The sequence below is a fragment of the Melanerpes formicivorus genome, unplaced genomic scaffold, assembly GCF_026170545.1.
Source record: "Melanerpes formicivorus ecotype bairdi unplaced genomic scaffold, bMelFor1.0.p_v2 SCAF_8, whole genome shotgun sequence".
Classification (NCBI taxonomy): domain Eukaryota; kingdom Metazoa; phylum Chordata; class Aves; order Piciformes; family Picidae; genus Melanerpes; species Melanerpes formicivorus.
Window position 1 is genome coordinate 16,309,399 of NW_027142360.1, and position 25,096 is coordinate 16,334,494.

Genomic DNA, 25,096 nt, shown 5'->3' on the forward strand with positions numbered 1-25,096 from the left:
TTTATGGTAACACATTGCTTATCCTTGTTTTTCCCTCACTTTTTGAAAACAGAACATTTAGTTCAAGGGTCACATACAGTCATTATCTTTAAATACTCTGTGAACATAAGTGCTGACAAGATCCTAGGTCAGCAAGCATCTGTCGTTGTGAAAACCACGAAGCATGTGGACGACATGTACAGCAGACAGAGTCAGTAGGACCTAATAATATCCATGATTTTTTTTGTAGAGAGGACCAATAGTTCCTAATTAGTTTTTCACCCTATCAAATCAAATCTGTATGAAATAGCAAAAAGGAAAATGCCTCAAACAGAACAGCAATGCATATCTGTGCCTGGGAGAACGTGAGTGATAATGCAATGGAAAATGTTCTTGTCATCATTTAAACTAACTTAATTGCTTTGAAAGAAATCTCTGACAATAGAGAATCTCCAGAGTTTTTCAGCTCTTGCCTGAACAGAGCTGCCTGTGCATATGGTACTTCAGAAGTTTTGTTGCATTTGATTTATGCTGCGTCGTAGCATTGCCAACTAGAGCAATGTTCAGTACTTTGAGAACTCGGTTGAGAAAGAGCAACTTCATTTCACACAAGTACTCTAGCTGTGAGGTTTGAGTCCAAATGTCTTCCATTTACACAGATGTACATTTGAATCAGTGCTGCTGGTCCATGAGGTTTCGCTGTGTTGCAGTCTTCTAGGGTAGGTTTGCTGTGAGAGGTTACTGGGGCTGTCAGCTCTTCATCAGTGCTTCCCAGAGCGATAGGTGCTTCTAGTTATGAGAGATTTTGGTTTTGCAGGAAAAGGATTAGTCCTTATCATTGCCAAGGGAAGAGCAAATGCAAGTCCTCAAACCTAAATCCTCACTAATCATAAATCACAGAATCAGAGAATAATAAGGAAGGGACCTCTGAAGATCATCTAGTCCAAATCCTCCCACCAGATCAGGTTTTCCTATATCAGATTGCACAGGATGGTGTCCAGGCAGATTTTGAATGACTCAGGAGACAGAGACTTCACCTCTCTGGGCAACCTGTTGCAGTGCACCACCACCCACAATGTAAAGAAGTCCCTCCTCATGTTTAGATGGAATTTCTGCAGTTCCTCCTCATGTTTAGATGGAACATTCTGTGTTCAACTTTGTGCCCATTACCTCTTGTCCTGTCACTGAGCACCACTGAAAGACGACTGTTTCCCCAAATCAAAGAAGTAAATATCCACAGCAATTATTTTAAGCTAAGTTTATAATGTTTACAGAATCTCAGGTATTTTAAGAGCCCCAAGTCATGAGTTTTGAATGCATTTACAGATGCAAGGATTAGTAAACAAAGTACTTGTGGTTTGGGAGTAATTCAAGGGATATGTTGAGATTTGGGGTTTGGTGCTTTGCCTCCATTATGTTGTGAAACTTGGAATTAATGAAACTAAATAAAGTTGCTTAATGCAGTGATTCACAAACTCTCTCTGTTTATCTCTCTCCTTTGCCTCTAGTTGTGGATCCAGAACCTGACTCCACATCAGAACAAAGGTGACTTAACTGCTTCATGTTTCTTAGTGAGAGGAGATTGTCACCTGCATGCAGGCACTAAAAGGATGTCTCCTATGAGGACATCATGTAACTACACATACTGATGGCTTACAAATTCTGTACAAATACTCTGCTCCCACAACTATTTTAAATTCTGTATACAAAAGCCTTCCCTACTAGTATTTTATCTGTCAAAAATCACATTCTGATTAAAAGCCAATGTTAAAAACGTAATTTTGCTCTTTGTCAGTCAATGCAAAGTAATATAATTGGCATATGTGGGAGTCTTTTGAATAAGCTGACACACACTGCTTCCATGTTGCTAATTGTATGCACTTTTGTTTACCATATGGCTAATGTGACAGAAATTTCAATTAATCAAAATTATTAGCAGCCTCTTGTATTAAACATATATTTAAACAGTGGTGCTGTTTTGAGCCTTTTATTTTTTCATCTGGCTGATGTTTGCTAAAGCAGAATCCCATTATTTATTTATTTTTCAATAAAATAGAACATACAAATTATGAATGTCCCACCTGGTGTGAGTTACATATAGCCACTGTAAAAAGACTGGCAAATTTTAGCCTACCTAAGTTTTCAAAGCAGAAGATGTTAATTAGGCAGAGGTGGCTAAATATGCAGATTTGATAAAGACATGTTTCATCATGTGAAAGTCTTGTCTGTTTCTGCAGTCTGCAGGCACACTGCATACAAAAACGAGGCAGTGACTGTGCTCTTTGGCTTCATTACCAGTAGAAGGCAAAAGCAATTACTACGTGTTGGAAACTGTAATGGAAATCTATATCAACAACAAAGGAAGGTTTTACATCTGAAAAAGTGCATGAAAATGAAAAGGAAGTAGAGCAGGCATATGATCTTCCCACGTTACTGAGCAAACAAGAGCCTCATGTGAGAAGGGCATCTTATGAAATAAAAGTGTGAGGCTCCATTAAGACAGATGTATTGTGCAGAGGACAATCTCCTGCATTTCTTGTATACATTTCAGAGGCAAGAAGAGTTTTCTTTCTATCAGATTGCCTTACTTATTACCTGAGTACTGGTTTAGGCTTATCATAGTGCAAGTGTGTGCTAAGTACACACAAGTGGGATTAAGCATATACCTGAAGAGAAGCACATGCTTTGTTTCAAATGGATGCACTGCTGCACTGTCATCTCCATGACATCTCAATGTAAAGGTCCTTTCTCTAGCATTTTACTGATTTGGTTTTTTCTTAACTTTTCATTTTTGTGAACCCTTTTTTGGTTGTGAGAGCTGATTTAGCTGCATCTGGCAAATTAGTTTACGAAGTGAGAAATAGGAGAAAGTAATTACTCTGTCTGCAGAGCATATTAAAAGAAGAGAGTAAGATTTTTTTTTTTTCTCTTGGAATAGAGCTTCAGGGGACTGTTATCAGTGATAGTAAAATGAGGTTGAGTGCCCTCAGAGGTAAGAAGCACTGTTATGTATCTCCTGTGTTTTCATAAGACCTCTAATAGAAGGATCTAATATTTCTCAACCTTCTAGGCACAGAACAAATTCCAAAGGGTTTCTGAATATACAGTGTAAGTGTTGGTCCATTTGTGATTTTCAAGGACACCTACCCTGGATTGTAGCAGCAAAAGAACCAACACTAGGGCAAACATCTTTTTCAAATGGAGGGGGAAGGGATTGAGGAAAATATGCCCAGAAATTTAGAATTTTATTAATAAAAAGTCACAGGGATCCCTTATTTCTGTCTGGAATGAGGAAAGGCAGGGTGGTTACATAACTGATTCTGAAGAAATAAGATGTGGAAAGTCAGAGTTTGCATTTGGGTAAAAGATCCATGTAAGTTTTCTTGTTTTCTTCTGTCATTCCTGGGGAGGACTCTGATGTCTCATCTGTAACCATTTCTTGCAAGCTTAATTCAAGCTCTAAGGCCTGAATGTGCTGAAGATGTTGGAACTGTATTTCCCTGCCACTGGTATAAATGCATCTATTTAAGGAGACTGATAAAATACACCTTCCAAATCAGCTTTGGTGTTGATATAGTGATCCTCATGAAGACAGGGGTCCCATGAGCTCAGAGAATGCTTGGTTACACAGCCCAGAACTGAATCATCCTTATGACTCTGAAAGAAAAAAATCTTGCAGGGAGTGGGTAATAGGAGCAAATTATTCTGAAGCTCTGTGCAGGTCTGCATGCTAAAATCTAGACCTTTTTAGGAACACATGTGACACTGATATGGACACACTTGTGTTGAACTACAACTTATTTGTTCCACATAAACTTATCTTTGAAAGGTTTACTCCTTTAGAATCAGTTAATAATCTTATGCCCAGGACTGGCAGCTTTTAAAACCAAAGGGGACTTCATGTCTGTGAACAATAATCACACTCAGAAATAATCACCACAATATTAACTGCTATTTATTCTGTCAGAGATTTGGGTGGGAGTTTTTTTATAAAGCTGGCATATCTACTAACAGAATATTCATAGTTCTTTGGGGTGTGTTGGCCCTTTACATAGTGATGTGCTTGCATGTCTGCTTGGCGGATCAGTGGGCTCCTTGTTCACTTCTTGCCAGGTGATTTAGAGGGTTCTGCAGTTTCATGGATGTTACTGATTTTGTCTCAAGCTATGTCTCATTTGGCCCTATAATGAGCAATTTATTTGTGACTTCCATGAGAGCAGCAACAGATAGATGAATGAAAATTTTGCTTTTGGAAGAGAAAAATGCTTGGTCTTGGAAAATACCCTTTTTTTCTTTAAACTAAGGACTTTGAATTATGGGGTTTAAAGGCATCCTGCATTATTAACCAACATGTTTTACGGTGGTTTGTTTTGTTTTCTTTTCTTTTCTTTTGTTTGGTTTGGTTTTATTTGGGTTGTTTTTTAATAGAAGGAGTTATCATTTTGATTTCAAAGAAACACTCAAGTCACATTTTCCACTGTCACTGCAAGGAGAAAGACAAATTGTTTTTCCTTTTGAGTCCTTGCAGTTTGATTCTGTTCTTCACTGTGCTGAAACAATAAGTGTCACATGGATGATTTAAGGCTAGTTGGTGGACGGCTGCTCACTATGACATGGGCTCAAGGTGAGGCAAGAACAGCTCAAGGCTCAGAGAAGTGTGAAGCTGGTGCTGAGAAGCTCCCACAGTGAGCAGGGACCTCACAGGCAGCCAGAAAAAAAGGAGAGGAATTGTAAGGAGAGCTCTTTATCTGCATTTTCTTATTGCTAACAAGGAGTGCCAGAGAGACACACACTGCATGGATGACAGTAAGTCTACGATGGGCAAAACAGTTTGGCTGCTCCCTCCATGCAGGGTCCCTGCACTGCTTCTTGCATAAACTTGGCCTTACTAGCAGAATTTAGTGTGTAGAATGGGGGTCTTAGATCCTTTCACAGCAAATCTCTTTCGAAGTATTTTAACTGCCTATTGATACAGCTGCCAAAAAATGACAACTTGCATCACTGTTGTTCTCTGAAGGTTAGGAGAGGGGATATGGCATATTGATTCTTTGATGGTTTTTCTGTTATGAAGAACAAAAGTCATGAATAGCATAAAGTGGGGGGCTGATTCTTCCTGATACAAGGAACAAACTTTTAGCATCTGAAGTGGGAAGAAACCAGCATAAAGCAAACAAAAAGAGAATTTGAAATTAAAAAAAATAATAATTGAGAATCCATCATGAGCAAAGTAGTTGTGTTGTTTACCTCTGACAATGGTTTCATATTGCCACAGAGTGAGAAAGTTTTGTCTACATTAAATTCCTGTTGTAAATTCTATTTGAATATAAAATAATGTCAGGATGCTGGCTACTGGTGAGGAATGGACATTTTTTTCCCCACAACACTTCTGGTTTTGAGAACACCCATATCTCAAAGGCATTTTTCCAAAGAAAATACCCAGAAGATGGTAATTAATGCTATAAATTTTCTATACTTGTATGAACTGAGATACAAGCCTTTGGAAGCAAGTGTTTTGTTGGAAACAAAACTTGAATGGCTACATGTAGTGATTTGAGCCTTAACTGGGAGTTAAAAGCCCAGATGGGGGAAAGGCTGAGAATCTCTCCCCTACTCCCCCCTCCTTCCTCCAAACAGAGAGGGAAAAAAAAAAAAGGGTAAGGAGCAAATCCACTAAACAATAATCTGGAGTCAGCTTGGAAGTAGAGAGATGAAGAATTTTCTTTAAACAATATATATATAAGAATAACAGGAAAGGTTCACAAGGGCAAGGAACAAGGATGGATGGGAGTGGGACAGAAAAATAATAATACAAAACCAGTCTTTCTCTGAGGAGGCGCAGAAGCAGCAGGGAGAAGGATCAGGTCCGGCCACGTGGCTGAGGAGCAGGAGGGCAGCTGCAGTAGCTCTCATCCAGCAGAGGCAGGAGCCAAAAGGAGAGCCAACAACTACGATGTCCTGCTTTTTATACCCTAGCTGGGCAGGGAGGGAAGAGTGGAACAGACTCAGCTTCCCAGGGGAAAACACCCTGCAGGGAGGGTAAAGTACCCGCAAGCCCTCCACCCTGCTTTGTTTTTTTTTTGTTTTCAGAAAAGGGCATTAACCCACCACACTACATCAAAAAATAATTTGGGAAAGTACACATTCTTGTACATTTCTAATACCCAGAAGTAACTATGGGATTTAAAAATCATTCTGGGTAGATCTGCACACCATCTTGACAGATGGATTCTTTGGATTTCACTCAGACTAGCAAAAATGTCCAGAGTCAGAAAATCACTGCAGCTTTAGATTTGGATCATTTAATTATGCAACTGCATTTTTGCTACAAGATATTTTCAGTAGTGAAGAGAAATGCTCTGTTTGTGTAGAAGACAGGTGAAGTTGAAACTAAAGTGTGTGGGGGTGAAAATGTTGTGTGGCTGTGCATATGTGCCCGTTAGCCCTGCCCTATTAAATGTTGAGTTTTGATTGCTCAGGTTCAAACAATTTGTCAGGAAGGTACAGGTAAAGACCCTGAAAATAATGATGTTCTACAAATGTCATGAAAATATGTGGCCAGCCAGAGGAAGAAGAACCTGCAAATGCCCATCCTGCTCCAAGGTGTGCTCACTGTTAGTTGCACATCAGTAAGCCCAAGCAAATGTGCCTCCCCAGGACAGAAATCCATAGGAGATTGTACGTTAATGACTCTGCTGCTAACAGAGCTGATGTTTTTAATATGTGTTGGTGTTTGTTTGGTTTGGTTTTTTAGCTCTGTGGGAGGACTGTGATGCCTGTCTTCCTCTCCTCTGAATATACTGAAAGAGCAGGCAGCAGTGTTTTTTTTTCTGGGCCTTTTGTTGTAAAGACAGTTATTGGTCATATATATATACATGATACTGACACTGGTCATCATATTATACCCCTAAAACATCCTTCTGAGCAGTTGTAGCAGTAATATCTATCTATCTAGAATATTTTATACAGAATTATACAGAATTAACCAGGTTGGAAAAGACCTTCAAGATCATCAGGTCCAACCTATCACTCAACACCATCTAATCAACTAAACCATGGCACTAAGTGCCTCATCCAGGCTCTTTTTAAATGCCTCCAGTGATGGTGATTCCACTACCTGCCTGGGCAGCACATTCCAATAGCCAATCACTCTTTCTGGGAAGAATTTCTTCCTCACATCCAGCCTAAACTGCAAAATTGCTTTAGAATCATAGAATTGCTGGGGTTGGAGGCAGACCCCAAGGATCATCCAGTTCCAACCCCTCCTGCCACGGGGGGGGACACCTCACACTAGATCAGGTTGCTCAGAGCCACATCCAGCCTGGCCCTAAAAACTCCCAGGAATGGGGCTTCTACCACCTCCCTAGGCAAACTGTTCCAGTGTCTCACCACCCTCATGGTGAACCATTTCTTCCTAACATCCAATATGAATCTACACATTTCTATTTTTTTTCCCATTCCCCCTAGTCCTGTCATTACCTGACACTCTAAAGTCCATCACCTGCCCCATTTCCCTCATTTTTCCCCTCAAATCCCAGAGCACCTGAGCTCTGTTGGAGTCTCCTCCCACCCCAGGTGTGGCCACTTTGCCCTCCCGACCCACTACCCTATTTAATCCCAACCAGGAAAGGCAGAAGTCCTAGGTGGAGCCCATCTGGGCTGAAGGATCCTCCTCTCATCACTGGTGAGTCCCCATGGTGCACACTGGGTGATGGTGGTGGTGACGACAAAGGCCGGGGGGCCTGGTGGCCCCCCGGTTAGGTAGGAAGAAGGTTGTATTTGCATCTAGCTGTATCCATTTGGTTTCAGCTCCCTGGACTAGGCAGTAGTAAGCCATCCAGATTTTGAAGTTTTACTTCTCTGGTTCAGGGAGAAGTTTAGGGCAGCAGGATAAAAAAATCAAATTATTTTTAGGAAATCCTACGAATTTTGTATAAAGAAAGATTGCCTGCAGACAGTGTAAATTCATCTCGCACCTTGTGCTGTGGATATTAGTTGGGAAAAGCAAATCCGTAGCTGTTACCAACTCAGTGCATCTTCAGTTTCACCATCATACTTTTGTAAGAAGGGAAATACTGAAAGCAACCAATAAAAAATAACTCAAAATAGAGAACTGCATAGCAGAAGTAGTGTTCGCAGCCTAGACCTGCGCTCGCTCGGATTCCCCCGCGGTGTATTAGGGGTGTCCCAAAGCTGCCGTATAGCGCATCAGGCAAAGGGCATCTTCACTGCCCGGGGACGCCCCCAGCACGCTACCTGCCTGTCGGGATCGGTCCCACAGGCTTATGCCTCTTCTGAACCTTATCTCCTCTTTATCAGCACCAGCCCTAGGGGCTCGGGTTAAGCCCCCGGAGGTGGGGTTCTGGCTGTCCTCGGGGGTGGACGGGAGGTGCAGTGAGGGGGCAAGGCTGGGGCCGGGCGGCGGCGCTCGGGACCGGCGGTTTCCCGGGCGATGGGTGGGGAGAGGAGGAGGAGGAAGAGGAGGAGGAAGAGAGGTCCCCGCGGCTTTATCTCCCACCCGGCTCCGCCCGCCGCCGTCTGCCTCCCGTCGCCGCTGTGCACCGCTCCGCACGGCCGGACGCAGTGGCGGGCTGGGCAGCGCCCATGGGCTGCGGCAACTCCACGGCCAGCGGCGCGGGCGGGCGAGGTAGGGCGACGACGGCGGCGGTGGAGGAGGCACGGGGCCGGGCTGGACTGGGTTGTGCTGGCCTGAGTGAGCAGTGGTGTGAGCATCCCCGCGGGCAGCCTTGTCGGGGGGCTGCGGGTCGGGGCCGACAACGGACACGCCCCCGGCGGGGATGCATTCCCTTGGTTTGGAGATGCCCGTGCAAGAGCATCGTCCTTACCCGAGGCTCATCCGCTTGCCAAGGGGAGAGAAAGCGATGTGGCCGAATGGGGGGCACTGGAGGCTTTGTGGTTCCCGGGTTGTCGTAGGGGTCATTGCCTCTAACAGTAGCTGTCCTAGGCACGGCGAGCCAGGCCAGGAGCTGGATGTAAGGATCCCGCCGGGACATCCTCTCGGCTTCCCTATAAGGCCACGAATGCCACTTCTGAAATGAAATTGTGCCACTTCTCCTCTGCTTGCTGCAGAAGTTGGAGGGTATTCCAAGACTGAGGTTTCTTGCATGTTAATGTTTACCGCTGGCTGGTGCATCCATCCCCTTCCCTTATTTGTTCATTGTTATTTTAGAAAGAGATAAGATCTGGGAAGATAGTGCTGTTGTGCTCTTCCTCCCCTCTAGACCCAACAAAAAAGGCAGTTTCATGGAAACTGGTAATTGGACCTTCACCATAGCACTATAAATGTGAGCATTTCTCAATCATTTTTCATCCCTCCTGCAGTTGGCAAACATTGCCACCTGTTTCAGTACCTTGATTAAGTCTTTCAAATGCACTTATTGGCTTAATGACCTTTTGAAAATGTACATCAAACCAGCAGCTGAACTTGTTAGAATTACTTGGTCTCCATCCCTTAGTGTTTTGATTTACTTTATCCAGATCTACAGTGGTGCTAGTCCTGATTTGAAGAACTGGGTGCATCACTTGGAGAAGGCATCAGCATTCACACTAAGTTGTACATCTCTGTGTGTATGTCTGCATGTTGTGTTGCTGGTTTATCCTCTGAACTTTGCACTCAGAGGGGAAGGAGAAGCTTTTCTACCATTATTTCTTGCTTGATTTCTGTGAAATTATTATAAATTAGGTATCATGTGGCCTCCCATCCACAAAGATTTGCTTGAACTTCCAACACACTTCTATTAGATCTCTCCTGTTTGCACATGTATATTCTCTCCAATAGGAAAGTTGATTCCTGTATTGCTGTGACTGGAAGTTGTTTCAGTACACGACCAGCATGGTTTCATAGTGCTGGCATGATGCTTGTTCATGTGCTGGATCTGTTTGCTGGGTAAGAGTGTCAGAATATCGGAGAATGCAGAGGAAAATTTGTAGTTGTTAGTCCCATTGTGGTAGCTTATCAATAAATGTTGATCTGGCCACTCTGTGGCACTTGTACCAGGCTACAAATGGGTAAAGGTCAAACAAACAAACTCTGGCAGCTGTAGTATTTAGTGAACTATGTTAAACTGGAAGTTTGTTCAAATAAACATATTCAGTGTTGCATTACAGGCAGCAAACTTCAACATAAACTGTTAGGGAAGGTAGAGTCCCTTTGGTAGTTTAGCTTACCTGTACTGTTACTCATAATACATTTATGTGACATAATGCATTTTGTGACAACATTTTGCATGCTGTTTAGAAAGAATCCTCAGATCTCCAATGGCTTAGCAGAGATAAAAAAACAATACCATAAGAAGCACAAAATTAATATAATGGAATTGTTACTGTTACCCTAATAGGCTTTTCCAAAGCAAATACAGCTCTGAAAAGTTCATTTCTCATTCTCACCACTGTCAGTCAGGTCTATGTTGTGGTAATAACCAACAACTGGCAATAAAAGAAAAGTCATATGTGTGGTATTGTTTTTTTTCCAATATAGTGTTCCTTACAAAGTGTGTCTAATAAAGACAAAATTATTTTTAGGGGAAGGAATTCCAGTGCTCTTAAGGAAAGTGTAACTCTCTATATAGCCCCAAAAGATGTTAATGTTGTGTAAACACAAATTTTGTGCTTTGTGCAGCATGACTACATCTTTAATGCTAAAGTTATGACTGTTCTGCAGTCAGTAATGTCAAAGCTAGAGGTACATAACATATAATTAACCTGTAACACTCTGTCGTATGATATGACTAAGGATAATATTGTAGCATGCTCTGTAGAATATATTAGATATGTTACACTAGTCCCCATTTTCTTACTCTGGTAAAATTTCTATTGCAGCCTAACTCATTTTTCCTAAGCAGATGTATGTGTAATGATAGTTCAGATAATGATATTATCTTCTATTGCACAGCTAGAATGACATCAGAGGAGCTATTAGCCCTATGGTCTCAAAGATCTAAACTAATAGACATGATCTAGAATAGCATTTCTGTCTCTGGTGCAGTACTCCAGAACACCAATATTACTCAGTTTATCCTTTCAGAGCACCAGATGCTGAGAAGAGGCTCCTCAGTTGAGAAATGGCAACTTCTGTTAACCCAGTAAACTGGTGTATACGTATCATAGTATCATTCAGGGCTGGAAGGGACCACAAGGATCATCTAGTTCCAACCCCCCTGCCATGGGCAGGGACACCCCACACTAGATCAGCCTGGCCAGAGCCTCATCCAGCCTGGGCTTAAACACCTCCAGGGACGGGGCCTCGACCACATCCCTGGACAACCCATTCCAGGGTCTCACCACTCTCATGGTGAAGGACCTCCTCCTCACCTCCAGCCTGAATCTCCCCACCTCCAGCTTCATTCCATTCCCCCTAGTCCTATCACTCCCTGAGATCCTGAGAAGTCCTTCCCCAGCCTTCCTGTAGGCCCCCTTCAGATACTGGAAGGCCACAATTAGGTCACCTGGGAGCCTTCTCTTCTGCAGACTGAACAGCCCCAACTCCTTCAGTCTGTCCTCATAGGAGAGGTGCTCCAGCCCTCTGATCATCCTCGTGGCCCTTCTCTGGATATCCTTCTTAAATCACTTTATAGTTAACACAAAAAATAACATTATACTTACTATTTTATACTTATTTTTAAAACTTTCCCATTACCCATAGAATATTTTAAGAAATTACTATTTTGCTGATTTTAGGGTTTTTTAACCTCACTTTACATATCCTTCTTTCATGTTATTTCCGGATGTTATAAATGCTCCAAAATAGCTCTTCTGTTTTTGTCATTTTAAAATATGCCCTTAAACATTTTATATATATATCTTTTTCTGAGTTAAGGCATTTCCCTTCATTCTAGTGTTGCTTCACTACTAATTTTTAACTTCCTTCTCCATTCTGTAGCAGCAATGACAGCACCTTAAATTATGGCACTCAGTGGAGGCTGACAGTCTCGCCTTAATTTAATTATACAGAATAAGCTGTTAGTCTGTGGAGAGCTTCAAATAGAGCAGAATTATGATGAAGAAGAACTTTCACACCCAAGTTTAAACAGCTTTATTAACTTCAGGTTTGATGGAATGTCCAGGAAACCATTCTACCATTCTATTTAAAATTCAAGTGATCCTTAAAATTAATGTTTGACCAGTTCAGATCTATGTACAGAACTGCCACCTGATGAGCTGCCTGGAGAAGTAATCAATTTGAAGTAAGGTGATATCATTGTCCTTGGTTACACTGGGGTTTAAATAGAATAAATTAATTGGTGTTAGGCCATGGATCTATATTGCTGTCTCTTGGAGCAAATCAGAAAGAAGCCTACAATAGAAAACTCAATCACCATCTTAACTGTTGCACATGTGTGCAATTTTGAGGCTTTTATTTGCTTTTTGTCCCCTTTTAAAGCATTTGCAAGAAAGTATTGGAGGAAACTGTTCATTAAAAATGAATAGGAAAACTTTTCATAATCTGCTTTAAAGTCAGATACTGGCATTTTTGTATGCACCTTTTTATTCATGTATGTGGTTGCCTCTCAGTTTTTTTATGGTTTTGTCTTCCACATTTGCTCATCATGCATTTCTCAGCACAGAGAAATGTCTGTGGCTATCAGTGTCTTTCAAACATCTTCTGTGTTTGTCCTGCATTTACTTGAAGTCCTGCAGACCTGACAGTAACAAGCTGCTGGTGTTTTGGAAGTGCAAAACCTTTTCACCAAATAGAAGATGCTTTGTATGTTTTTGACTCTCTGTGACTGTTCAAATGCTACTGCCTTTTTGAGGGATTGTGGCTCCACTACTCTAGACAGGATGTTTTTCCTTTTGTAATCATTTGGACCCAGAGCCTTCTATGGCTAAATGGGTGTCTTTTGTTCTGCAGGCTGCGCTTCTCTTTCTTCTCTTGCAGCTCTAAAATGCCAAAATGCACCTGTGTTCCTGTTCTGTAGATGTGAGCAGAGAGGTCATTCAGGACAATTGAGTACTGCCTGTATTTTGGTGGATGCAGCTATCTGGCTACCTCCCCATATGTTGCTGAGGTCAGGCAGGTTTTGGAAAACCAAACCAACATGAGCCTGTTGAGACAAGGGTTAAGTGCTGCCTCTGTTATTTAAGCCAAGCTGATAAAGTGGGAACAAATGGTCAAGCTTTCAAATATGTGAAGCTTTTCTCAAGTCATGTATCTAATGCTTTTTGTCACTATAGTGTTTTAAGCCTTGCTGCTGTGGAACAGCTATGCACTGTTCATGGATTAGTAATAAACAGTATTCTTTGGCTGAACTTCTGGCAGGGGGAACTTGAGCAGCAATGAAATATGTCGCTCACTAAACATGGAAGAGTTAGAGAAATATGTCAGTGAAGTAATGAGTGAGAGTAAATGGATTAGACTTAAACCAAACAATGTACAAACTGAAATGCTATGGGGTTCCTTGTGAAACAAAATCTATGTACAAGTAGTGTTCAGGCTCTCTAATGAAAAAGAACATGAATTTTTACATAGAGATACTTATGGACCACCTAACTGATGTTCATTTGCAAGCTCAGGAAGAAAACTGCTTTGTGAACTGGAAATACTTTTAGATCTATATTCAGGTATGTAGTTGTACTTAGGTGAATTTGGACCAAATTCTCCTTTCACTTTTGCTAGTGAAAATGAGAAATAATACCACTGAAATCAGTGGAATCCCATCAATGGAAGCAAGGATAACCTGGGGTTTTGTGCTTGCACCAACAATAGAAAACAAACTGAATGTATGTGTACTGTAATGCACTGAAGATGGGTATGGCATTGGATACGGGTATGACATTGAAGCATACCTGGTGGTTGACTGGAACCTGAGTATCTCCATTGGGAAATGTAAGAGTACTGTAGACACACAGTTTTACTCCTTCAGCCAAGGTTTCAGTTTGGGTATTTAATGCTTTTCACTTTTGGTAAACTTCATGCAAGGAAGGCATTAATTTTTCCAAAGCACTTAGGCCTCAGCTCAGACTCAGAAAAGGCTTGGCAAAGGCCTCACTCACAAAGGACCATGAATGTTTGGGGGGAAACTGAGTTTGTGTGCAGTGAGCTTAGGCTGAGTAAATGAGTACGTTCTGCTTCTAGTGCAGAACAGGCACAGCGCAGGGAAAGGTTCTTCTAGGAACAAATAAATAAATCCTGCTGGCTACAGCAATGGAGCAAGGCTTTTCAAAACGTGCTGTCTGAGGTGTTGCTGATGCCTGGACTCTACATAGATGTGTAGGGCTTTGCCCTGAAGAGACATAGCTGAGCTGACTGAATAAACTAGCCTTGGTAGCAGAAAGCATCTCCCTAGATCAGCTGAGACTGATCTTGCATGCAGCACTGCAATGCCAGCCTTCTACCTGGACACAATTAATTTGTGGAGTTTATATGTAGTACTATGTAGACATGCCTATAAAGCCAAAAAGTCTTAGAAAATAATAAAGTTTTAAAGTGGGGATCTGAACTTATTGTGCATAGAGGTACTTCCACTAGTTTAAGAGTTTCTGCAGACACATAGCTGCATGGAGATTTTGGTGACTGTCTAAGCAATACAAGTCTAGTCTATGCTGTTGCTAGGAAAAAGAGGGATAGTCAAGTCATAGCAAGTGGAAGTGATGTCATGTTTGAGCTAGCTGTAACCCTTTACAGCTTGTTTCCTGTCATCCATCCAGGTAGACAGTTCTGGAGGGCCTTACAGGACTGTTTCTTCCTCTCTGTGCTTAAAATAAGGATGCAGAAGGCATATCCTTAAACATCACAATGAAATAAAAGACATTTGCTATTTACAGACATTTTTCAGCAACAAAAATATTTTTTGAGAAAATGATGTGCCATGGCTGAAAAAACAGCAACCTACCTCCAAATATATACATCTCTTGGATTGGCAATTTATTCCTCCAGGGTGAGCTCAGATAACCTCTTCCAGCTAAGTCCTGAGAGAAAGAAGAAAGAGAGAAGTGAAAGATTGTATCGTGTCTAGCACGGCTTGTGTAATTAATAGAAGGGATAATTTGCTGGTTACTCAACTGAATGATTTACCAGCAGTAGCAACATGGCATTAATAGCTTGGGAGGAACAGGAAAGAGTTTATACTTGAGTGACTGTTCCTCTCCTAACAAGAAGCATCTGAGTCACCAAAAATGAAATATCCATCACAGCAATGAGGTAGGTATGTAGTAGCTTTTGTCATTTTGCTGTTTGTTAAATAGCAAGATGAATGTAAGGGTGGCTGAACTCTTCAGATGTCTGGGACTTTGGTTGGATTGTGGCCCAGTGCTTGTATTACTTCTGTCTAGTTGTTTTATAAAACTTGGATTATCTGTCAGCATTTTACAGGCAAAAGAAAGTTGTTCAGGTGTAACAGGAGTTAGTTGAAGCAACTTTGTACCAAACAAAACTGCCAGAAGACTGAACAAAGGAAGCACATAGAATTTTATCTTCTACTGCTCTCATCCTGAGTAACTTCAGCTGGGCACTGTTCCACAAGCAGCATCACTTTCACCAACTGTGAATCTGGCCCAGATTTAAGTGGGATAGTATAGATAATCATTCAGGATAAACTAGACAATCACAAGAAACCTATTCTCTAACAGCAGAAAACTTCTCTTGCTATTTCTGTGTTGCTTAGGGCAGAATGGTAGAAAAATGCTTGTACTATCCGTTGGTTTAGAGGATTATGCCATTATCTTGTAAACATGCACTCTTTTTTTCCCTCCTTCCATTCTAGGTGCCACGGGGACTACTAAGGATGTGTAAGTACTGCATTCTTTCAAATAGGTAACCCTGGACTTACCTTCAGTCTTACTAGCCTCATACTAGATTTAGTCATACATGATTCGTATGGCTCCTAGCATATAATCAATGCCACCAGATGTTTATTGTCTTTAGTGACAGCTTCCGTGTCCATAAAACAACTTCATGTCTTGTTTACTTTTCTACAGATCCCTTCCCTTATTTCTCTAAGAAAAATGTCTTTTCTCTACTTCTCTTGAGGGAGTAGTCTCCCAGGGACAGTCATGTTACTTCAGACTACTCTTCCCTGTAAGGTACCAGTATGTCTTTTTCCAAAGACCATATAATTGTATGAGACAGCCACATTTATTTTCAGCAAGCCCTGAGAGATTTGAAGTGCCACTGAGGCAAGTTTACCCTCTCTGCAAGAGACCTGGTAGTCCATCCAGATATTCTTTTCAAAGTACCCATCTTGTCTTGATGTTCTCTGTATCTCCCTTATCTTTGACACTGAGTAGCAGAGGGGAGCCCTACCCATCCTGTTTGTCTCTAAATGTGTAAGGTCTTAACCTCTGTTTGTCCTGTTGCCTCTTGCCAACTTCTGGCTTTCAGAAAAGTAGCAGCAAAAGATAAGCATTTCTCAGCTGATCTTTCATGTCTGATGCAAACATATTCAGGAAATGCTTTATTCAGCCATAAATTACTTTTCTTATCAAAAGAAAACATTAAAGCAGCCCCCCTGAGGTCTTGCTTTCTTCTAATTGATATAATTGGCATTTTCTACTAGAGTTTGAAAGTGAGGGACCTGGGAAAGATTTTCATGTTATGCAGCAGGAACATTCTTCAGCTTTATTTGCTTCATTTAGAACAACTACTCTAATTAGATGGAAGAGTCAAGTTAGATAAGTGGAGAGAAGAGCTTAACAACAGGCTTGTTTGTGCTGTTACAGAGGTTGGCTGAGAACTAACAATAGGTCTCACTTGGCAGATGAATGCTGTTGTCACAGATACACTTAAGATCTGTGTTACCTGTATAGACTCTTCTCTGGGTTTGCAGTGTCAGACAATAAATTACAGAAGGCAAGCTTATGAAGAACCTCTTGGTACAGCCTGCAACACCCATGCTGTCAGCACCATACACACAAACCCACTGGTTTTAATATATATTAGCATCTTCGTCGTTGTTCAATTTAGGTAATTTAAGTGAATTACTTAGAACTGCATTTCCCTCTTTGCATTTTGGTAGTTTTAAATTTCAAAATCACAAGCACTGGTAAATTATTAATTTAGGTGGTTATTTTTTATTTTACCCCCTGTGCTTAGAAGTATGAGTATATGTGGAAGTACATTTGTGTGTAAGAATTTTTAGGGCCAGGCTTTAGCAGTTAAACTGGGAACATCCTACTTTTTAAGTGGTAGATCATCTGCCATGATTCCAGAATGAAGCAGGATAACTTAGGAAAACCCCTCATTACTAGTGAAGACAAAGTGAAGGGGTCAATCCTGGAACTGTTACTCATTCAGATACGTATGATGAAGCCAGCCAAATAACCTATATAACAGCATGGTTGAGCCTTCTCATCAGACGTTAGAAACTCGGATCTGTTAATGAGGAATGACAGTTATGACCTGAGAAGTCCTAAATCAATCATTCTGATACTTAACAGCAGATTTTTACAGAGAAACTAAAATGCCAAGAAACCTTTATTTTCATAGAAATAAACAAAGAAAATTTGTGTTAAGTAACATAGAGCCATACATGATTTTTATTTTACAACTTTTCTATCAGCTAAGTATTAAAAAATTCTTCTTAAAAGGTCACAGTTTTCTGTCAAATTTCAGTCATATTAGTTCTGGTTCAGAAAGCATTTAGGTGTGTCTGTCCTTACAGCATGCTTTTTGAAGATTCTTGTTATTTTAACTGAAGAAATTTCTTGTTTCTTGACTGCAACTCATTGCCAAGGCACCCTAATCTCCTGGAGTGAGCAGCTGGGTGAAAGGACTGAGGGCTGGATCCTGCTCTGAACCTTCTCAGGTGACATTGAGGAAGCTACTTTGCCCTTTGAGATTCTATTTTCTCCATCAGTAAGATAGGGATGACAATATGATCTTCCCACAGAGTGCTATGAGACTATGGTCAGAACAACAGCAAGATGTATGTATGATCTGGGAACATGATAGAATAGAATAGAATTAACCAGGTTGGAAGAGACCTTTAAGATCGAGTCCAAGCTATCACCCAACACTATCTAATCAACTAAACCATGGTACCAAGCAACCCATCAAGTCTCTTCCTAAACACCTCCATTGATGGTGACTCCGCCTCCCTGGGCAGCCCATTGCAATGGCCAATCACTCTATGAAGAACTTCTTCTTAATATCCAGCTGAAATCTCTCCCTGTGTACCCCAGCTCTCCAGTCAATGGTGAATTTGTTGGCCAAGTTCAGCAAATGCTTTTGCTACACTGGTAAAGGGAAGCATATCACTGCTAGCTGGAAAAGCTTTTATACTTGAGGGATGAGGTACATGTTAGGAGATAATGCAAAGCCTGTGATACTCAAAATGAAGCTAAGTTCAGAGGAAGATTAGTAACACTGGGAAGGAAATGATAGAGTTGTTAAAGCTTGTTATTGGGAAGAAATCCATCAAATAAAAATGGCAAGCCCTTGTTCCCAAGAAACACTGAGAAACTGAGTAGTAGTCTGTCATTTGTGCAAAGCACAGTGAATAATTTGTGGTGGGACTATTAAGGACAGCTAGAAAGAATCTATATAATGCTTGGCATAAACAAAATCATAAAAGCTGTGGTAAGAATGATGTGGATGGAATGAGTTAATGTGAATGCCTGTCATTTGATATTTAAAATACTATGTGAAAAATGGCAGCTTCTTTTACCCTCAAATGGACATAGGACTGTCTGGTGTAAAAACTGACAGTTAAACCATGAGTGTTTTTCAGACTTAGGAGGATGACAGGAAGCCTCTTGGGACAGAAAAGTCCTTACCAAAAGAAACATTTATTCTTGCTGAAAATAGAATGCTGTTATATGGATTTGCTGTTAGATCTGCCTACTGGCTACAGGACTCCACCTACACTACCTGCTGAAAAATGTGCTCTTGGTGCCTCTCTAGTAGGTGTCAACAATGTCTAGTGGAAGATGCAATGACATGGCAGCGAGTCAGCACAAAGTATACTAGACTGCCAAGTTCCTTTCATGGTCTATTCCTGGTGCAGAAAAGTTCATCCTAGCTTACTCTTCCTGGAGGACTCTCTAAAAGAAATATTTAAAGATGTTTTTTATTCTGTGTTCTTCCTTTATCCCTGATTTAATAAGAAGCTAGAGACACACAGTGGCAGTAGAAAGGGACATATTAAAAAAACTCCTGTCTTCCCATGCTCTCTCTTAAGTCTGAGAGATGTGGCAATAGGAGCACTGTTGAAACCAAAGGAGCTTCCTTCCATTCTCATCTCCATGAAGCTGAGCATTGTAATTCTGCTCCCTGGAGATGCCTATGTTCACGCAGTCTGGGCACAGAAGCAGCACCTTCCACAAAGCTCAGCTGACATCTGGATGTTCAAATATATGAAATCAGTGGACATCTTTCAATTGAGGCCTTAAGATACAGCATGTGAAGGCAAGAGGTATGTAAATGTGCATAATGCATAAACTGGAGCAGCATTCCTTCCCATGCTGCTTAGAAAGCAGTTCCCAGAAATGGAGGCAAAATGGTGACTCCTTTAAGTGCCATTACCAGAATTTTTTTTTTCTTTCTTTTCCCTCTCACTCTTTCATGTTCCTTCTGTCTCCACTCACCTCCTCTTTCCTGGCAGAACTACAACAGACTGTACCCAGTCATCCAACCAGCCCAAGAGCTGTGGCCTGTACAATCCCAGACTATATTTGGTGTTGCACATTTTAGAGGAAAAATACTGCAAAATTAGACTTTTATTTGTGTAGACACTAAGGGGGAAGAAAGCAAAATGTTTAAAAAACTATAATGTGCTTAATCATAGACCTGAATGAGATGTTTTAGTGAGAGAATGATAGTAATGGTCCAGGGATGCCCTATTAGAAAACATTTCTAGAACAGAAGAAAATAACCTTTTTGCCTAGTAGAGTGTTTTCTTAAACACCAACATTTAATTTCCTGTTGGGGCAGTATTGTCTCTTACTCTTGCAACTTCACTTTAGAGGCTTTGAGCTGTGCCTTTAAAGGATTCTTGTCTCTGGATAATGGTTAATCTGGATTATAGAAAGTGTTTCCAGTTGTATGAGAAAATCAATCCTGTGACATGTTCAGTTGGTTTCAACAGCAATGATTGTTTGTGATCTTTTGGCACCCAAATTCCCTTCCTTAAGGTGGTGTCATTTTTTTGGCTAAAAACACAGGCCTCATTTCTACCCACAGATTACACACAGGTTTTTAGCTTTTTTCAGCTGGAATTGGCCCCCAGAGCAGCTTCACAGTCCTCAAGGAAAGTGGTCTCTGCATTTTTCTGGCTGCATGCATGAGGACTGCAAGACTGGCTTAGACTATGTGGGGTCAGAGGAGGTGGGAAATGCCATTTGAAATGGCATCTAGCTTCTCCAGGGAGAAGTGGCAAGGGGGCAAAAGAGTGAGGTGCTTGTTACTTAGTGTCTTGAGTGGTAAGATCTAGTCTAAGACAGCACATGAAGAGGTTTGCCCCACTCACTGCTGTGCTCTGCATGAATGTCATTTAGCAGCACTGCAGCATACTTAGTCTTACCCCAAACCTTTATTCACTATGGTGATGCAGAAAGGGTAGGTTGGTAGTGTTCTACTTCTTAGAATGAAGATAAGTGTAGGATGATTTCCAGCTTGCAACAGTATTTTAAGGTATTTACTACCTTCCCAGGAAAATGCTGACTGAGGCTTAATGGGCATTTTCTTGCATTTAAGACTTGCCACAAGATTTCTGCACTTCAGGTCAAATCCCCATTGACTTCATGGTCACTAATAACATACAGCCTTGATGATTAAAGAGTAGACACACCTTCCTTTTAGAATAAATAAATTACATAATATATATAATATACTGTTGTTCAAGATCATAGTTCAGAAATGCCCTTCAAAGCTACAGTATGGATTTAGCTCTAATGCTGGATACAGGCCAGCTCTCAGTCTTATTGGCTGGGGAGCAGATCAGAAAATTTATGGATCAGCTCTTGGAGAGTATCCTTGCATTGCCTCCATTCCAGGGAACTGGCCCTTAAGTGGGAACACTCAGGTGAGGATACCTGGTTAAACAGCCTGTGCATGAGCATTTCTGCAGCAGAGTCCTCCTTGGATCATGGTGCCCCCTTTGCTCTTTGCAGCCTTCCCCAGGTACCACTGTGGTCATCTCTCATGGCCCCCTGAGCAGCTGCAGTGCAGGACTCCTTCTTGGGCAGCTGTCACAGTTGTCCTCAGCTGTAAGGAAGGAGGTGAAGGATGTCTGTGTAATATAACAGCACTCAGGTTATCTTGTGTCTATTTTTATCACTAGGTTGGTAGGTTGCAGCCCTAGCTTATGTGCAGCTGCTATCCTGGATCCATACCCAGCCATGCCATCAGAGCTCAAAGTCCAAATATTTAATCAAAGATGGGTGTGAGTGATTTGTGTGAAGATGGATGCAGGGGCACAGACTGGGACTGCAGCACAGCCATCATGCCTTCAGGACTTAAGCACACAATTTTTATCTTTTCCACACTATGTTTGCTTTCATTTTGATGCTGATTACCTTCTGCTCTGGTTCAGCTACACGGGATTGAATTTCCGTGTGAGGAGTCAACCCTCAATGACTCGCTATGGATCTAGCCTGACCTGTGATTTTTACCTAAAGGTAAAAGAAAAGTAACTGCCCTTTTATAAAGGATTAGTAGATAACTTTGTAAATAACACTGGCTTCAGGAATCACAGCACTTCATTTCATGGAAAGGCTCTGCAACATCTTTTGGCACAGCTACTGTGAAAGCTTCTCTTTCTTCATCCTCAGTTGCAGGTCAACATGGATGCCCAGTCTCTTCCAGTCCTTTTCTGGTGGAATAGCAGCCCAGATGTGTTCCTGTGTTGCAGAGCCTTTATGTTCCTGTTAAGTATAGAGCCGTGTGGGGGACTCACTCAGGAAAGGTGTTGATTTACCTGTTTCAGGTCTCAAACTACTTTCAGGCATCACTGTCAGGGTCAGGAAAAGTAATCTGCATCTATTCTCAATTCTTTTTCTTTCTTCTGTGCATTAGGTGGGAAAATTATCACTCCTTTTCTTCCTGTGGGAGTACTGTATGTGAATTGTCAACTGGGGTCAATAATAATCCCCTCCTCCCCTTGCTCCTCAATCTACCTAGATGGTTGTGGAATATCTGAAAGAAACAACCTACTAATATGCTTTGTATCTTTTGATGTTACAGAGCAGAAGAATCTGTATCAGATGATGACAAAAGGAGGTAGGTGTTTACTGGGCTTGGCTTCATCTGCAACAGGCTGCAGTTAGTTCTGCTGCCAGATATACATCCTTGCTTCCCTGCTTTCAATTCCCACCAATACCACCAATGCAGGGTGGAGAAGGGGGGGCATGGAAAAAGAGAAGGAGACTTCATACAGAGCCCAGTATTGATGAGTTCCCTCTCCCAGTTAGTCATCTGAGGAGAGGGGGAATCTTTGTGGCAAGAAGAGCACATTATCTCACAGCAGTAGTATTATGATGCAACAGCAAGGGCCAGTGAGCTGTGCCTTCACACCTGTCCTACCACAGAAGACATTGTTAGCACTTGTGGGAGATCTCTACTGGGCTGGAAATCAAAGTATGGCTCTGTCATCAAACAAAGGAAAAATCAACTCAGAGCCCTGGGGGTTTCAGGAGATGTGATTTAATTTGGCACCTAAGGAGGCAGAGCAGGATAATGGGCGACTCTTCAAGTAGCTCCAGGCACAGCAGAGGCTCTTAAGCACCCAGTTTTTCACCTTCCTGTATCAGTCTGTTTTTCATACAGGCCGCAGAGCCAGAAAAGTACACTCTGCAAGGCCATAAAGGTGGAGAGGGTTGGGCTTTGAAAGTAGCTAACAACCATCATGCTCCTTCCTACTAGCAGTTTTCTCCAAGTGTGGCCCTAAGCAGGGATGTGGAGGTCGTGTTTATTTATGAGGAGTGGTCAAAGTGCAGTTTCAATGGTGTGTTGTTTGAAGTGAGGTGTTTTAGTGGTCCCAGTGTCAAACAGTTACTGTCAGTTTGGCTCTGCCCACAGCTGGACCTATTTAGTGTCTAGAAGAAGCTGGGGAAGTGGGGCTTATTTTTACAAGGCAGTCAGGATATTAGTAACTTGCATGATAGATAACTACTTTCATGGGCTTGGGTCCTACTTAAGAGTAACAGTCACCCTCAAGGGTTGTTTTTTTTGGTCTGGCACTATATAGTAAGTGAATGGTTCTTAATGTGCACTTATCCCATAGTCATGGGAAAGGAAGTCTCCTCTGCGGATGTTGTTCAGAGGTGTCCTCTGCTCTGACCATCCATGGCGTTTGTAACGCTGCTGTATGATATCAACACTATATGGACAAGTATTGCAATTAATCTCTGATGTCTCTTAAATGGTTTCTTTAAATCAGGAACTATGGTGGCGTGTATGTCGGCCTGCCATCGGACGCGGCTGCTGTGGTTTCCAGTCAGACAAAAGCTGCGCCGAAAGGTAGTGAAAGGTTGTGTATTGCATTTCTACCTTCCTCCTCAGTTTAATTTTGTCTAGTAGGATGTGTTTCCTTTAACAAATCAATTATTATTTCAGACGGACTGGCTAGCCTTGAAGCCTCTTAAGGCAGTGGGGCTATTTATAATCTTTAAAGTGATTGTTCCCATTTAGTTAAATTTTAACACACTGTTACAGAAGGATCCAAGAGCAGATATTGACAATGTGGTACATTGTCTTCTGAGCAGCTTCTCAACACGATGAGTGCTCTGCAAATTCAAAGAAAACAAAACCCTGGTAGGACTAAGAGGCTGTGATAGATGCACTTACAAAGCCTCAGTGCTAATTTTAGTTTTGAAGGTGTTTACTTGCATTGTGCTGAATTCCAGTAATAACAGTTAGTAAGTGCTTGCTTTCAGGTTTATTTCTGTTCTAATATGAAACCCAGTGGAAGCTGGTTTCTTGTGATCTTTTTTGAACAGTGGGGGGGGAGGGGGAGGGGAGAAGAATTAGGTTTAATTGGTACTTAATAGGCATGTCATAAACATATAATTATGAAATCATGTAATGTTGTTTGGATAGAATACAACAAAATGCCGCTGTCACATATGTGATGCGCAGAGTTTAGTCACTGACTGGTGCATCTAATATTTGCTGCAAACAAACAAAAGAAAAAGAGAAGAAAAAAATAACACTATTAACCTAAATACTGGGAGCTGGTTTAGAAACCAGGTTGAGGTCTCCTTTCAACCTTAGTGATACTGTGAATACAGTAGTACTGCTATTGCATGACTTTTCACACTGTTCTAATATGTGTGCAATGTTTTAACCATCTTTTTGTTCTGTTTTCTGATTAGATTAAGAAGGAAATAAACATATCAAGATGCAAACAGGTGGAGGTACAGTATGCTTTGATTAACACTATGTGCCTGGCATGTTATTTGTTGAATCAGAAACAAGGTGGCAGTGTTCCCTGTGCCTCTCTTAGGTGGTCTGGGAATTGCCTTGTCTATTCTCCCATCTGCAGTGTGACCCTCCTGAAGGCTGGCCCATGAGCCAGTTGGTGGTGGTGCAGGACATAAGCTAGAATGTGGGCAAAGTCATGTCCTTGGTGAGAGTTGGGAAGCAAGGAAACTCCCTTTGGAAATGAATAAAAATCAAATATACTTGTTTTCACCTTCAATCACACTACATCTAGTCTTACAGCAGTACTATGTACTCTCTCTGAGTACTACAAGAGGTGAGATGCATCAGCAATTTTGTAGACCAGTGTCTGTAAAGACCAAAGCTGTTCCCAAGAATAAGTAGCTTGCAGTTTGAAAACGACATCTTAACTTTGGGGAGAACCTTGAAAACCAAGTGAGGCACTCACTATGTAATGTACTGGAGCTTTCTTCTTGCTAGGGAGGAATCCATGAGGGCTTCCTTCTCCACTGTCCAGGACAAGACAGTGAAAATTTATAGACCTTTATTCCTGACTTAAGAGCTTCAACTAACTACAAGGTCATGTCTGAAAAAATAAAACAAGCTAAGCTTCCATCCAGAATTCAAACTAAGTAAACATAGACAGATTTCAAAAGGGAACTGTTTTGATGTGCAGCCTGTGAAGAAATAATACAGCTGCTAACAATTGCCATAGGAAGCAGACCCCTTTCCTGATACAGCTGAAGCATAACAAACAGTTCTGGCTGGTTCTGGTGCTGAATGCAG

General features: G+C 41.5%; 1 protein-coding gene across 1 annotated transcript; it reads left to right on the plus strand.

Annotated features, from left to right (window-relative positions):
* The first annotated feature begins 8,469 nt into the window (after positions 1-8,469).
* CUNH12orf75 (chromosome unknown C12orf75 homolog) lies at positions 8,470-23,875 on the plus strand. The gene is made up of 6 exons (XM_068142301.1): positions 8,470-8,623; positions 15,699-15,723; positions 21,213-21,312; positions 21,703-21,797; positions 22,115-22,150; positions 23,310-23,875. The coding sequence occupies exons 1-6, from the start codon at positions 8,581-8,583 to the stop codon at positions 23,434-23,436; spliced, it is 426 nt and encodes a 141-aa protein (XP_067998402.1). The 5' UTR covers positions 8,470-8,580; the 3' UTR covers positions 23,437-23,875.
* The last annotated feature ends 1,221 nt before the right edge of the window (positions 23,876-25,096 follow it).

Bases quoted from the DNA above. Each gene is read 5' to 3' on its own strand.
- CUNH12orf75 (XM_068142301.1), top strand. From the start codon at position 8,581: ATGGGCTGCGGCAACTCCACGGCCAGCGGCGCGGGCGGGCGAG. The intron at 8,624-15,698 runs GTAGGGCGACGA...CTTCCATTCTAG, and splicing joins CAGCGGCGCGGGCGGGCGAG to GTGCCACGGGGACTACTAAG. The intron at 21,313-21,702 runs GTGTGAGTGATT...CTTCATCCTCAG, and splicing joins AAATATTTAATCAAAGATGG to TTGCAGGTCAACATGGATGC.